This window comes from Lemur catta, chromosome 10 (genome assembly GCF_020740605.2).
Source record: "Lemur catta isolate mLemCat1 chromosome 10, mLemCat1.pri, whole genome shotgun sequence".
In the NCBI taxonomy this organism is placed as follows: Eukaryota; Metazoa; Chordata; class Mammalia; order Primates; family Lemuridae; genus Lemur; species Lemur catta.
The window spans coordinates 31,805,582-31,818,758 of record NC_059137.1 but is presented as its reverse complement, the minus strand read 5'-3'; the positions used below and the strand labels follow the sequence as shown (position 1 = coordinate 31,818,758).

Here is a 13,177-nt window from a genome sequence, read left to right as displayed (position 1 = left end):
CTTTTGCTGATGTTTCCATAACTCCAATTTAATGTGTGAGAATCTGCTGTTAGAATTTGAAGTCCTATCTAGCTAAATATGAGGTGGGGCTCTACAAAGGCAACATGATTGACTTTGTATATCCCCCAAAAGGAATGTATTAATCCAAACACATTTCACTTCATTATTAGAGAGAGGGGGCCCTTTCCAGCAGAATAGAAGGTTGTAGTAGCGTGCAAAGTAACCTGGATTCGAACCCAGCCTCTGATATTTACTTGTGAGAACTGGAACACAGCATTTCTCTTTGAGCCTTAATTTCTTCATCTGGAAAATAATACAGACCAGTTGATTTCTAGGCACCTCCAGTTCTACAGAAACCCCCAAGTCTTTGTCATTAGTGATCTGCAGACCCTCGTTCCTCTCCTTTGCCTTTGGTGCTGCCAGAGGTCTTGTGCCTGGACCTAAGAGTTTGGGCTGGCATACTATGGGGTCAACTTAGAGCTGGGAACTAAGAACCTATGTGTGAGAAGATTTCCTATACAAGGGTTTAAAGTAAAATATTGACATGCGTAAATAGCATAGTGGTTTACATTTTTTTTTCATAACCTGGACTTTTGTGATTCCCAGTCCAGAGGGAAACAACAAAGGGATCTAGGAAGCATCTAGTCCAACTCCCTCTCTAGTTGTTACCCAAATTTGTTTCACTGCTATGGAAGATAGGGCCTCTTTGTTCTTAGTTTCTGAAGTTAATTTTTAAAAACCCTTTTAAATGGGAGCCGTGCTTACTTGTGACAGTATTTTTAAATTGCCAAAATGGAAAAAACTCTAATCTCCTTTACTTTATCTCAGTTACAATCTTTCCTTTATTGAGTGTTATTACTAGAAATAAACAAGTTTCTTACAGTTTAACCATCATTTCCTACAGTCACTGTAGTATAGATTTAAATGGTGGAGAAACTGATTGATTTAATTTTATTTCTCAAAAGTTATTTCTTAAAATCTGAGTCAGTATTTAATTTTTCTTTCAGTTTTTGCTTTAAGGAACAAAAATCAGAATGGTAAACTCAGTCCTTGCTGCGGCTGCGTCATTGACTAAGGTGGCCCTAGCACATCATGTTCCTTCAATGTCCCTTTCCCAGTTCATCACGTTAGGATGGCAGAAATCACCGTCCTTAAAGTGAGGATGTCAAAGGAACTTATGAAACTTAAAGTGATTTCTAATTCACTGATAGAGAAAGTGGGAGAGAGAAAAGTTGTAGTCATGTTTTCTTAGGCAGGTATTTTAGAAAGTACTATTTAAGAAATAGCCATAATCCATTTAAGAGCACTTTATAACTCATGCTGCACTACATATGTTGTTGCCAAAATGAACATTACTATAATTTTCCTGCCAAATCACACAGCTGAATGCACACTAAAATAAGACTATGTTTATGCTGATCAGCCTTCTTCCTTGAAGCTTCCTTTCTGCCGGATTCTTATTTCACTCTAATCTCAGATCTCCTCTAACTCTGACTCTCCCCTCTCAAGTCTTTTTAATTATACCATCTCCACACTGAAGTCAGCCCCGAAGGCGAACTCCTTAGACTTCTACTCGTGCTGTTCTTTTTTCTCTGGAAAATGTATCCACTCTTAAAATTTAAATTAGTTCAACTCTATAGATAACCCCTAAGTTGTCTCACATCCTGACCTCCTGGAACCCTAATCTCATATCTTCAATTGCCTCCTGGGCATCTCCACTTTGCTGTCCTTTTGCCACTTGCTGCTACTTTAGACCACTGGACATTTCCATTTGCATGTTGTGCTGTCACTATCACTTCAGACTCACTATGTGAAACCTATAGCTCATCACCACAACCTATCTCATCACTTATCTCCTTGCTAGTGCTGTCACCATAGATTGTGTTAATTCTTCATTTGAAATGTCCTTTATGTCCTTTTGTTTTCATTCCTCTGTGCCATCACTCTATATGGGCCATCATTCTTGAATACCAGCCATGATGCTACGTAAGACCTTCAACATTTACTTGCACTTATATCTCCAAGCCTGATTTCTCTCCACTACTACGACCCTCCCCCAGCCCCTCATGCTTGATGTCTCAGCCATCCTGGATGTTCTTCACTTCTTCACTTGCCATGCTCTCTGGGAGACCTGAGCTTCTTTCTGGCTAGTATATGTGATTGAGTGTCTCTTAGAGTTACGTAATCAAGTCCCATGTTGGTCATCCAATTTGAACTTTTGTGATGCCTAAGTCCCTTCTACAAAAGGTTGTTCTGTGTCCTCAATAAGTCAAGTGACAGGGAATTCTATACCTCTGAAGACAGCACATTCCATTTGTGGAGGATTCTGTCTGGCAAGTTATTTTCTACCTTTTGGTCTGGAAGCTACTCCTTGAAGCCAAAGAGAAAAGTCTAAATCTCTCTCCATAAACCACCTTTCAGATATGTAAAGGAAGTGCTCATGGCACTCCCACTCCTACCACTGGCCTCCTTTTTGCTTTGTAATTGATCCTAGTGCAGCCTGCTCTGCTGAACACCACCCGTTTGTCAGCGCCTCGCTTCAGGGTTGACCCATGTGCCCGGGTCTTCTGTCTACAAAGGCATCTGACCAGTGGGCAATTACCTCTGTGGTTCTACTTCATGCCATTCCACTTTTCTGAACCTCAGTTTTTCATCAGTAACATGAAAAGAAAGTGTGTTAATCCATGATGGGCTTCAGAGCTCCATGAATACCCTGAAACTATATGCAGCATCTTGCGTGTCAGGAGCATATATGCATTTAGATTTTTGTTCATATTCTCAAAGGGAATCCATGAGTCACAAAAAGATAAAAACCACTGGACTAAATGACCTCTGAGGTCCCTCCCCCCTATAACATTCTATAAGTCAAAGATCCTAAAGCACATGACATTTTCTTATTCCCTGGAGAGGAAGTTAAAGACCAAATATTACTAAGCCTGTTATTCAGCGACAATGAAGAGATAGAATCTGACAGACCCCTAGACACCATGCAGCACCAACTGAAAAGGTTAGAGCCAAACCTTTTTTGTCTCATGAGGTAATGTTTCCTCTCACTGGAAATGTTCCAGCAGTTGAATTTTCATCTCTCTGGAATATTATATAAGGAATTTTTAAAACTACATAAAGAGCCGGTCTTTAAGATTTCTTGAGTCAGAGGTTCTGTGCGAGCTAGGTTGCATATCTTTGCTCATGCATGCCCTTCCCTCTGTCTGAAATAACCTTCTCTCATGTCACTCCTCTCTCATTCTTCACGTGTAGCCTTTTCCTCTCCCAGTTTAATTAATGACTGTCCCCCATCCGCCCGTAGCTCTGTGTAGACACCTCTCTTAGCACTCAGCACATCTGGAACTCACTGTCAGCAGCAGCGTACAGGTCTGAGGCCCCACTCGACTGTCAGTTTCCTGACAGCAGGGATAGTGTCTTACTTACCTCCATATCTCTAGTGCCTTAGAATATTTGAGACATAGTAAGCATTCAATAAATAACTGTTCCTACAATCTGTAAGTACTCCTACAATGAGTCTAAGACCTTACATAAGCCATTTATCACTCTAGGCCTCAGTTTCCCCATCTGTCAAATGGAAGGGTTGACCAGATACTCTCTTAGATCTCTTTCAGTGGTTATATAATGAATTTCTGCAAGTGTACCACTTCAGCTTGTTTACCTTACTGAAGGTACATTTATGCACCACTTATCTTCACAATGTTCTCACACATACATTTGTGCATTTGGTTTTCCAACTCCCTACATATTGATCATGAACAAATTACCATTTGCTCATGATAGGTTTATGAAAGTTCTATGTTCTGATTTTAAGGTGAAACACAAGAACAAAGGGGCTTACCACTGCATTTACTTGAACATGATTCCCTAAAACTCTTAGACCTTAGCTGTTTGCAAGTCTTACCCCAGCCAGATTCAGAGAATATTGAGAAGAGCAAACTTCTTTAAATACCCTAGTTCTTGTTTGGAAGAGACAAGGAAGCCTAACCTAATAGTTGATGATTAATTTGTCTCTGGGAACCAAAAACATATGCATAAGAAACTGGGGCCCCAGTTTGAATAATGTGGATTTTAAGCATTACGTTACAGAGTATTCGTTAGGGTTAGTGTTTTATGTATATATATCAAATTATTTTAATGGCCCCCTCATGATTCACACTGTATTAGTTACCTCTTGCTGTATTACAAATTACCCCAAAACTTAGTAGCTTAAGACACCAACATTTATTATCTCCCAGAGTTTCAGTGTGAGTTTTGGTGTTTTGGATCAGGGTCTCTCATGAGATGGGAATCATGATGTTGGCTGGAGCTACAATCATCTGAAGGCTTTCCTGGAGCCAGAGGATCCATTTCCAAGATATCTCGCTCACACAATGTCGGCAGGAGACCTCAGTCCTCCTCCAGAGTGAGTGATCCAAAAGGACAAGACAGAAGCTGCAATGTCTTTTATGATCTAGCCTGAGAAGTCAACACTCTGTAATTTCTTTTAAGACAGAGTCTTGCTCTGTCGCCCCTTGTACAGTGCGGTGGCCTCATTATAGCTTACTACAACCTCAAACTCCTGGGCTCAAGCGATCCTCCTGCGTCAGCCTCACAAGTAGCTGGGATTACAGGCGGGCAGCACCACACCTGGCTAATTTTTCTATTTTTAGCAGAGACGGGGTTTTGCTCTTGCTCAGGCTGGTCTTGAACTCCTGAGCTCAAGCGATCCTCCCTCCTCGGCCTCCCAGAGCACTAGGATTACAGGCATGAGTCACTGCACCTGGCTGAAAGCTAGTTTTTAAGTGCTATCAATGGTTACTTTGATGTGATATGCCCAGTTTCTACATATGACCCAATTCATTTTTTAAAATGGTGGAAGCCGATTAAGTGAAATTTTTAAAAACAGTTCTGGCATTAGGATGAATTTTATTGGGAGAGGTAAAGCAGCTGAGTTCTATCTTGGCTCTGTCTGTAGTTTACCAAGTAGCCTTGGGTAAGTCATTTCTCTTGCCTCAGTTTCCTTATCTACCAAATAAGGGTGTCACCTTCAATAAAGTGAGGTTTCTTCAAACTCGTACTATGAGCAGTGATTCCCTGGGAGACACATACATGTGGGATCATGTTCAATTCTCAGGAACTGTATTGTGTGTGTGTGTGTGTGTGTGTGTGTGTGTGTGTGTGTGTGTGTTACTGTTGCTGCTGCTGCTTTCATTTTAAAACAGCAGTGTAAATAAAATAGGATACAGGTTATTCATAATTTCCAGTTCTAATCCCACCCCCTTTTCCCCAATGATCACTATTATTACGCCTACACCATAGCTCTGAAGAACTTCACAATTGTGGGCCATGTGCCACCTAGAAGATATTTTTTAATGCAAAATGCATCAATTTTTGAAAAAAACATTAATTTAATTGTATTCATAAGCTCAGCACCTAATTATATATTCAGATGATTACATTCTTTTTCCTAATTCTGCTTACTTAGTTCTACCAAAATGAAAAATCACCTATCTATAAACCTCCTCCTCCAAAGCAATCTCCACTTGCTTCTGGGACATCCTGATCACTCTAAAAGGCTGGATCCCCTATTTGTCAGGTGGCTGCCTTTGTTGGAGGCCCAGAAAGGTCTGCAGTGACATGATTTGTCCAGGGGCTGACTACATAGTGGCTTCTTGGAATTGAAAAGGAAGGCTGTTTAGTTTCCTAAAAGGAAGAGAAATGACTACTCAAATAACAAAGTCTAATTTATCACCTCAGAGCCCCTCTTAATGACAGTGAGATCCATGTAGATGGCAGCCCAGACAGCCATGCTCATGTGTCTGTCTAGAGGGCCAATATCATTGTCGTAAAGCAGCTCTGTTCGTCAGTGGTGGTATGCAGAGGAGCATCCCTCTGTCTGCCAGGAGCAAAGCTATTAGATCAATTAGCTGCACTTCAGCTGCCCAGGTGCTTCCACCTTCTTCTGAAAAGCAGCCTTCTTCCACACAGATCGCACTGGTACGGCACCTGCTCACTCACGTCCGTGTGACTCTCAGGCACTGACATGCCAGGCTGTCCAGCTATCCTGTAGACTGCAGTGCAGTAGGCCCAAGTGGCAGCAGTTGGCAAAGATATAACAAAATAAAGACATCAGAGCTGTCCAGGAGTTAGCACGACCCATCTGGCCATGTTCTCTGATGGGACTCAGTGGAAACTGTTAGATAAGCAAATTTGGCCCCTCAATCAGGGGCTTCTCCACACAGGAAAAAAGACCTCCAGAAGGGAATTTAATGAGTTGACAAAGTTTTAAATCAAAGTGTAACTCTGATGTCAGTCAGCTAGGTCTTTCCTGCCCTTTGAGATCCATAGTCTGTGGCAGTCTGAATTCTGTGACTGCTCGGTGGGTTGAGGTCTCTACCTTGGCTCTTGCTTCCATCCATGTCTGATACTTGTCAGGTTGCTCATTAAAGAAAAGCACGTTACAAGCGTGGTAGACCTTACAAAAAGTTGGTGTCATCCCAGAGAATCTCATTTCATATCCCATAACGGTATAGTTAACTGTCCATATTAGACTCTCCTGTTCTCTTCAGCCTGACTACTCAAGGTATCGTCAGAGGACCAGCAGCGCCTGTATAATCTTAAGTCCTACCCCAGACTTGCCAAATCCGAATCTGTAATTACCAAGCTAACCAGGTGATTTGGCCCGTTAACGTGTGCGGAGCACAGCTCTGAAGGCCTTTTCTGTTACCTCAGCACAAGAGGATTCCCTTTGCCCTGGCCCTTGCTCTTGCTCTGTCTCTTGTCTTCTCTTTCTGTCTCCTCCTTTCTCTCTCCCTTGTTCTTTTATCTCCTCTCTCCAGGTGAGGAGCTACAAACAAATGTCTCATGCAGAGCACCACTTTGCTCTGGAGCCTCGGGGCCAGTCACCAACTAGGCCCTAAGGTCTCACCTGCCAGCCCTCAATCCTGTCCCCAAGCTTATTAAAATGTTTGTCTAATCAAGGTCCCCCACCCCCGGCCACAAGAGGGACTCTGATGCCAGCCAGCTATTACCATAAAACAACTTCTCCATCTCATTACAAAAGAAATCCTAAATTTTGGAACCATAGCTGGTTTCCAAAACAGACCCCTAAATCAAGTCAAGGTTATGAGCTATCATGCAAGTGTGAGACCTGGGAAGCAGAGTTTCTGATGGGAAAGTGACTCACTCAAGGTCATTTGGTAGTTACTGGCCAAAGCAGGACTAGAAAACTTCCTATACCTCCCAGCACAGGGTTCTCTCCGCCTTCTCCTTACTCATTCTACTTTAAACTGAACCTTTAAGTGGCTACCAAATAAATTCTCTTCCTGAGTAGTAACTGTGAATCACCTGGGCAGTAAATACATATTGGGTACCTGCTGTATATAGCAAGCTCTGTTCATATATCACAAGAAGCAAAACAGACCTGGTTTTTCCATATACCACCTGCCTTTGCCCAGATTTAAATCCTCATTCCCACCTATCTGCCTGGCAGACTCCTCTACATCTTTAAGAATCAACAGCTGGGATCTTCTTCTTGATTCCTCCAGACAAAATTAATGACTGCCTGCTCTGTGCAAGCACATTCTTATAACATTTCTTCCATTGTATGTTAGGTCTATTTTCCCAGCTGTCACCTTATGGGCAGAAGGTTCCTCAAGGGACCTGACCTCTAGGGTCCTGATTTCCATATCCTCAGTGCCCAGGAGAGGAGAGAATAAAAAAATAGGGTTTTTTCCTCCTGTCTTTCCCTTGGACATCCCTACAAATTGATGGCATTGGTCAAACAAATCTTGCCTTTAACGCAGCATCTTCGTCTTCAAGCTCCTCACCCCTTTCTGGGCCTGGGCTACCTTTGACCCCTTTGCCTCACACAACTACTTATCTCTGGACCTGGCCTCTCCTGCCCAGCATTCTTCTATTCTCTTGCTACCCAAGGGTTCCAGCCTAGCTACCAGCTACTTATGTATGACTTTTTGAAAATCCTCCTACCTTCTGGGCCTCATCTGTAAAATGAAGGGGTTTGACTCATTAGCTAGAGCTCTCAGTGGCAGTGTTGCAACTCACGGGTGTGTTTTAATCAGTTACAATGTGCTTTGCAAGTTTTTTCTTTTCTTTTTTTCTCTTTTTTTTTTTTTTTTTGAGACAGGGTCTTGCTCTGTCACCTGGGCTAGAGTGCAGTGGTGTCATCATAGCTTACTGCAACCTCTAACTCCTGGGCTCAAGCTATCCTCCTGCCTCAGCCTCCCAAGTAGTTGTGACTACAGGTCTGCGACACTGTGCCTGGCTAATTTTTCCATTTTTAGTAGAGATGAGGTCTCACTCCTGTTCAGGCTGGTGAATGTTTTTATATAATCATTAAGGTTTGCCAATAGACTTTTTAAATAAATAGATCAGATTCAAGGTTACCCCTATGACTGTCATTTTCAGTTCCATTCTGATATGCAGAATAAAGTGTGGCATTCCAGCTAGCTCCAGGGATCACACACAAGCTTGGGGCACACACACGATTGGGAGTGTATTATGTTCTACATAAAAAAGTTGCCTGGTTATCTACCATGTGTGTCTCAACAGTGCAAAGATTGATCCGTAATATTCTTTTCAGCTCCGTCATCTTTTGAGCAATAAGGCCTGATATAAAAGAGATGGTTTTTATTTTATCTGGAGAAAAGACTGCTTTTCGAAAATGTGAATTTCCAAACATCTCCTGTGATGCGGTAGTTTCTCTTAAAATTGAAACCTCACTCAAGGTCACTTGACAGGTGATGCTCTTTTAATTTTTTCCTCTTCCTCTTTGGCTTTGCTTCCAGAAAACGGGAGGAAGAAAACAAGCGAAAAGAGGCAGAACAGCAGAAAGGAAGGTGGAACCCAGATTCCTGCAGACCCCCAGCCCTAACCTGTCTGCCCAGCACCCAGGACAAGCCCAGCAGTCAGAGCTGTGCCCCCAGCAAACAGCCTCCTGCTGGCAACACGACCCAGGGCCCTGAGCCAAGAGACTGCAGAGGGTCTCCAGGAGGGCCTCTAGGCAGGGGCCCCCAGAAGGAGCAGTATGTTTCCTCAGACTTGCAGGGAACAAACTCCAGAAAGCCAAATGGTAGGTGTATTGCCTTTGCCATCTGATGCCAATCCATGGACTGTGGGCTGTTTTGATTGGTATATTTAGACCATTTATAAGGTGATTATGTTAGCATTTAAGTCTGCCATTTTATGATTTGTTTTCCATTTGTTTCCTCTGTTTCTCTTTTCTTCCCTTTCTGTGGGTTACTGCAACATTATTTAGCATTCCATCTTGATTGATTTATAGTTTTTGAGTGTACATCTTTCATGGTTGGCAGTTCTTTTTCTTGTAGCACTTGAAAAATGCTGTGCCACTTCCTTCTGGTTTTCATGGTTTCAAATGAGAAGTCCACTGTCATTCGTGTTCCTCAGAACGTGCCTAGCTAACATGTCATTTCTGACTGCTTTCAAGATGTTTTTTCCTTTATCTTTAATTTTCAAAAGTTTAATCTGATGTGTCTTGGCATGGGCTTTTGTAGTTTATCCTATGTGGAGTTCACTTAGTGTGTCAGGGGTTCCAGTCACCACTCCCAGGTACGGTAATTTGCTAGGAGGACTCACAGGACTCAGCATATAGTTGTACTCACAGCTATAATTATAACAAAAGGACACAAAGCAAAATCAGCAAAGGGAAAAGGTGCATGAAGCCAAGCCCAGAGGAAACCAGGCACAAGCTTCCAAGAGTCATCTTCCTACGGAGTCACACACAACACACTTAATTCTTTCAGCAATAAATTATAACAACCAGTTAGACAAACTTTTGTCTACCAGGAAGGCTCACTTGAACTTAGGACTCCAGGATTTTTAGCAGAGTCAATCTCATAGATACCCTCCGCCTAGCAGATGCCAAAATTCCAGACTTCCAGAAGGAAAGCCAGGTGTTCGGCATGAGTCATATTATTTGCACAAAGCAATTCAAGCACATTGAGCCCACTCTTATAAGTTAGGGAAGGTGGGACTCCTCCCAAAATCTAAGTGCAAATGCCAGCACAGTGAAAAAGGCAAACAATGTCTTAGTATTATTATGAAAATAGTTTTGAACTCCCAGAAAGGGTCACTGGGATCTCATGATCACTTAATTCAGGGTTTGGACAATTCAATCTGTCTCTATGAACCTTAATTTCCTTAGCTATAAAGTAGGGGGTATACTCTCTATCCTTCAAGTCAGTTATGGATAGAAGCAAAATAATTAATATAGAGTACTTTTCATAGCCCGTGACCCACAGTAGGTCTTCAGTAACTATCACTATTAAGCCATACTGCTAATGTAGCCAAAAACAACTACAAAAAAGTATACACAAATGACCATAAACATTCCCGGAATATAATTCCCTGATCCACTTTACGACGACAGTGTGTCAGCAGTGTAATTCTTAAGGAAAGTGTGATGCTGTGTTACATATTCATCCATTTATTCATTCAACCAGCTTTAATTAGGCTCTCATGATGGGTCACTCATGTCAAATTTCTTTGAGTTCTTTCTTAGCTTGGGGCCTTTGCAGGTGACATTTCCTCTACTTTATTTTTCAGATCTCAGGGTGAATGTTACTTCTTCTATACAGCCATATCTCGCCACTAAATGATGCTACATTTTCCTGCTATATGCTCCAATACCTCCGTTTCCCTATTATAAAGATCATAATCTTTTACTGTTCTTACTGATTGACTTTATTTTTTCCACTAGATTGCAAGATCTATAAAGAGCAAGGTTGTTTCAGTTATCTACTGCTATATAATAAACCACATAAAAACCAAGTGGCTCAAAACAACAATATATTATTGCCCCATGATTCTGTGGTTTGCTTGGACTGTCTCTTTGCAGGTTCACCTATGTGGCTATATTCAGGTGGAAAGTCAGCTGAATTGCATGGTCTAAGACAGACATAACTTGAAGGTCTAGCAATTGATCCTGACTGTCAGCTGGCATTCCTTGACTCTGCTCTGCAAGACCTTTCATCCTCCAGTAGACTAGAATGGCTTCCTTACAGAGTGGTCTCAGGACAGCATTCTCAGAAAGCAAAGACAGAAGCTACAAGACCTCTTGAGAAACAGGCTCTAGAATTTGCACACATTCTATTGATCAAAAACAAGTTATAAGACCATTCCAGACTAAATGATGTGGAGAAATAGATTCCACCTATCACCCCCCACACATCCAGCAAGCAGTGGTGAGACAGGAATGGAATAACCACAGTAGATGCTCCTGTTCCAAAACAGGTTGTAATAGGAGGCACATAGCAATTCTGAAGGCCAGCTTGTCACACGTTGCCAGGACCCCTACCTACTCTGAGGTATGGAATGTTCCTTGATTAGGGTCTCTCGTTTTACTCCTGTGTGGCTTCCTATTCCATTGTTCTCCTTGGCTCTTGACTCTGCTACCTGGATTCTTGGCTCTGCCCTCTGAGAAGTCCTTCCTTTTCCATAAGAAATGGGCCCTGTTTGCAGCTGAGTAGCCTTCTCCATCTGGTCCCTGACTGTAGTACACTGGGGACCCAGAGGCTTCTTTTTGTTTCGAAAGCCTCACCAGTTCAGGCTCGAGTTACTCTCAGTGATACGGTTATCTCAAAAAGCTCACAGGTTTTCTGTGAATCCAGTTGGGTTCATTCCATGTTCCAAAACCACATCCATAATTATTTTTCAAACAAACTTTTCTCTAATTTGAGTGGCTCAGACTTCTCTGGGAAAATGTCCTTGAAATTCTTTTGTTTAGCTGAGAGGGCCCACCATGCACCACCTTACATATTTTTGAGCTCCTAATAAAGGGTGTCATAGAGCCATAGTGTTGATTTGATTTTTTTGTCCTGAGGCCCTATCTTACAACGAGACTCTTTCTGGCTGGAAAGAATAAAAATGTTTACAGTTTTATTTTCTAACCCATCGCATCCTGGGATCTTTATGCTTCCTCTAAATTCTGCTTACAAATTAGTTTTTTATTTTCTTTCTTTCTCCCCATACCTTGTCATATGCAGGTTAAAAAGCAATTGTTTTCTTCAGCATTCCACCTGGAAATCTCCTGAGCCACGTCCACATGTTCATTAGGTATCTTCTGTCTTCTACGTTACTGCAGGTGACAATTTAGCTAGTTATTCTGTCACTGAATAACAAGGCTCACCTTTCTGTAGACTCCAACAGCAATTTCTTCTCTGCTCTTCCCACCTTCACCAACAGTCTCTTCATTGCTCACCAACCAGTCCCAAAGTCATGGCAGGGTTTTAGATTTTTGTTAGGACAGCACCTCTCTTTTTTAGTTATCAGTTTCTGTGTTGGCTATCTCTTGTGACAAACAAACTACCCCCAAAAGTAAATGGCTTAAAACAATAACAGTTTATTCTCACAGTTCTGTGAGTTGGCTGGGCAGTTCCTCTGCTGGGTGACCTGGGCTTGTGTGGCTGCTAGAAGGCTGACTGGGCTGGAAAGCCTAATGGCCTCCTTTATATGTCTGGCAGCTGGTACTGTCAGTTGGCTGAGGTGCCTCCATTCTCCTCTGTGTGGCCTTTCATTCTCCAGTGGGCCATCTTCCTCACATATGTTCTCAGAGCAGTGCTCTGAGAGAGAAAAGGCAGAAGCTGCAAGACATCTTGAGGCCTGGACTCCAGAACTTTCATATCACTTCTACCGTATTCTGTTGATCAGAGCAAATTGCAATGGCAGCCCAGATTTAAGGAAGTAAAGAAATAGATTCCACCTCCGGATGGGAGATGTGGCATTATTACATTACAAAAGTATGTACGTATTAGGATGGGAAGAATCTTTGGCCACTAAAAAATCTATCATGAGAGACAACGTGTCTCTTCTGTGTCTCTAGCACCTTGCAGGTGTCTGGCACATAAGAAAGTATTTGTTGAATTTATAGTTACATGGTACTAGCTAGGTGCTGGAGACTCAGAGATGAAAATTAGGTTATTAAACATAAGATGAAAAGTATTTATTGGGTATACTCATGTTTTCTTTAATGGAGTACTATTTTATGGCAAAGATTTGCCTCTATATAATTCACTAAATCATTTATGCATGTATTCATCCAACAGATATGTTTTTGAGCCCACACTATGTGCCAGCTATACTGAATTATCAATTAAGGCTAAGGACCATACCATCAGCTTCTTTCCTACAGCAGTGAGCACACATTGAGTACATA

General features: G+C 42.0%; 1 protein-coding gene across 8 annotated transcripts in view; it reads left to right on the top strand.

Moving 5' to 3' along the window:
* Positions 1-13,177, top strand: part of INVS (inversin) — a 191,256-nt gene that overhangs the window by 117,793 nt on the left and 60,286 nt on the right. For all 8 annotated transcript variants that reach the window (XM_045563435.1, XM_045563433.1, XM_045563431.1 and 5 more), the window contains one exon: positions 8,793-9,076. In XM_045563435.1, coding sequence (XP_045419391.1) covers positions 8,793-9,076 — 284 coding nt within the window. The remainder of the gene's footprint in view (positions 1-8,792; positions 9,077-13,177) is intronic.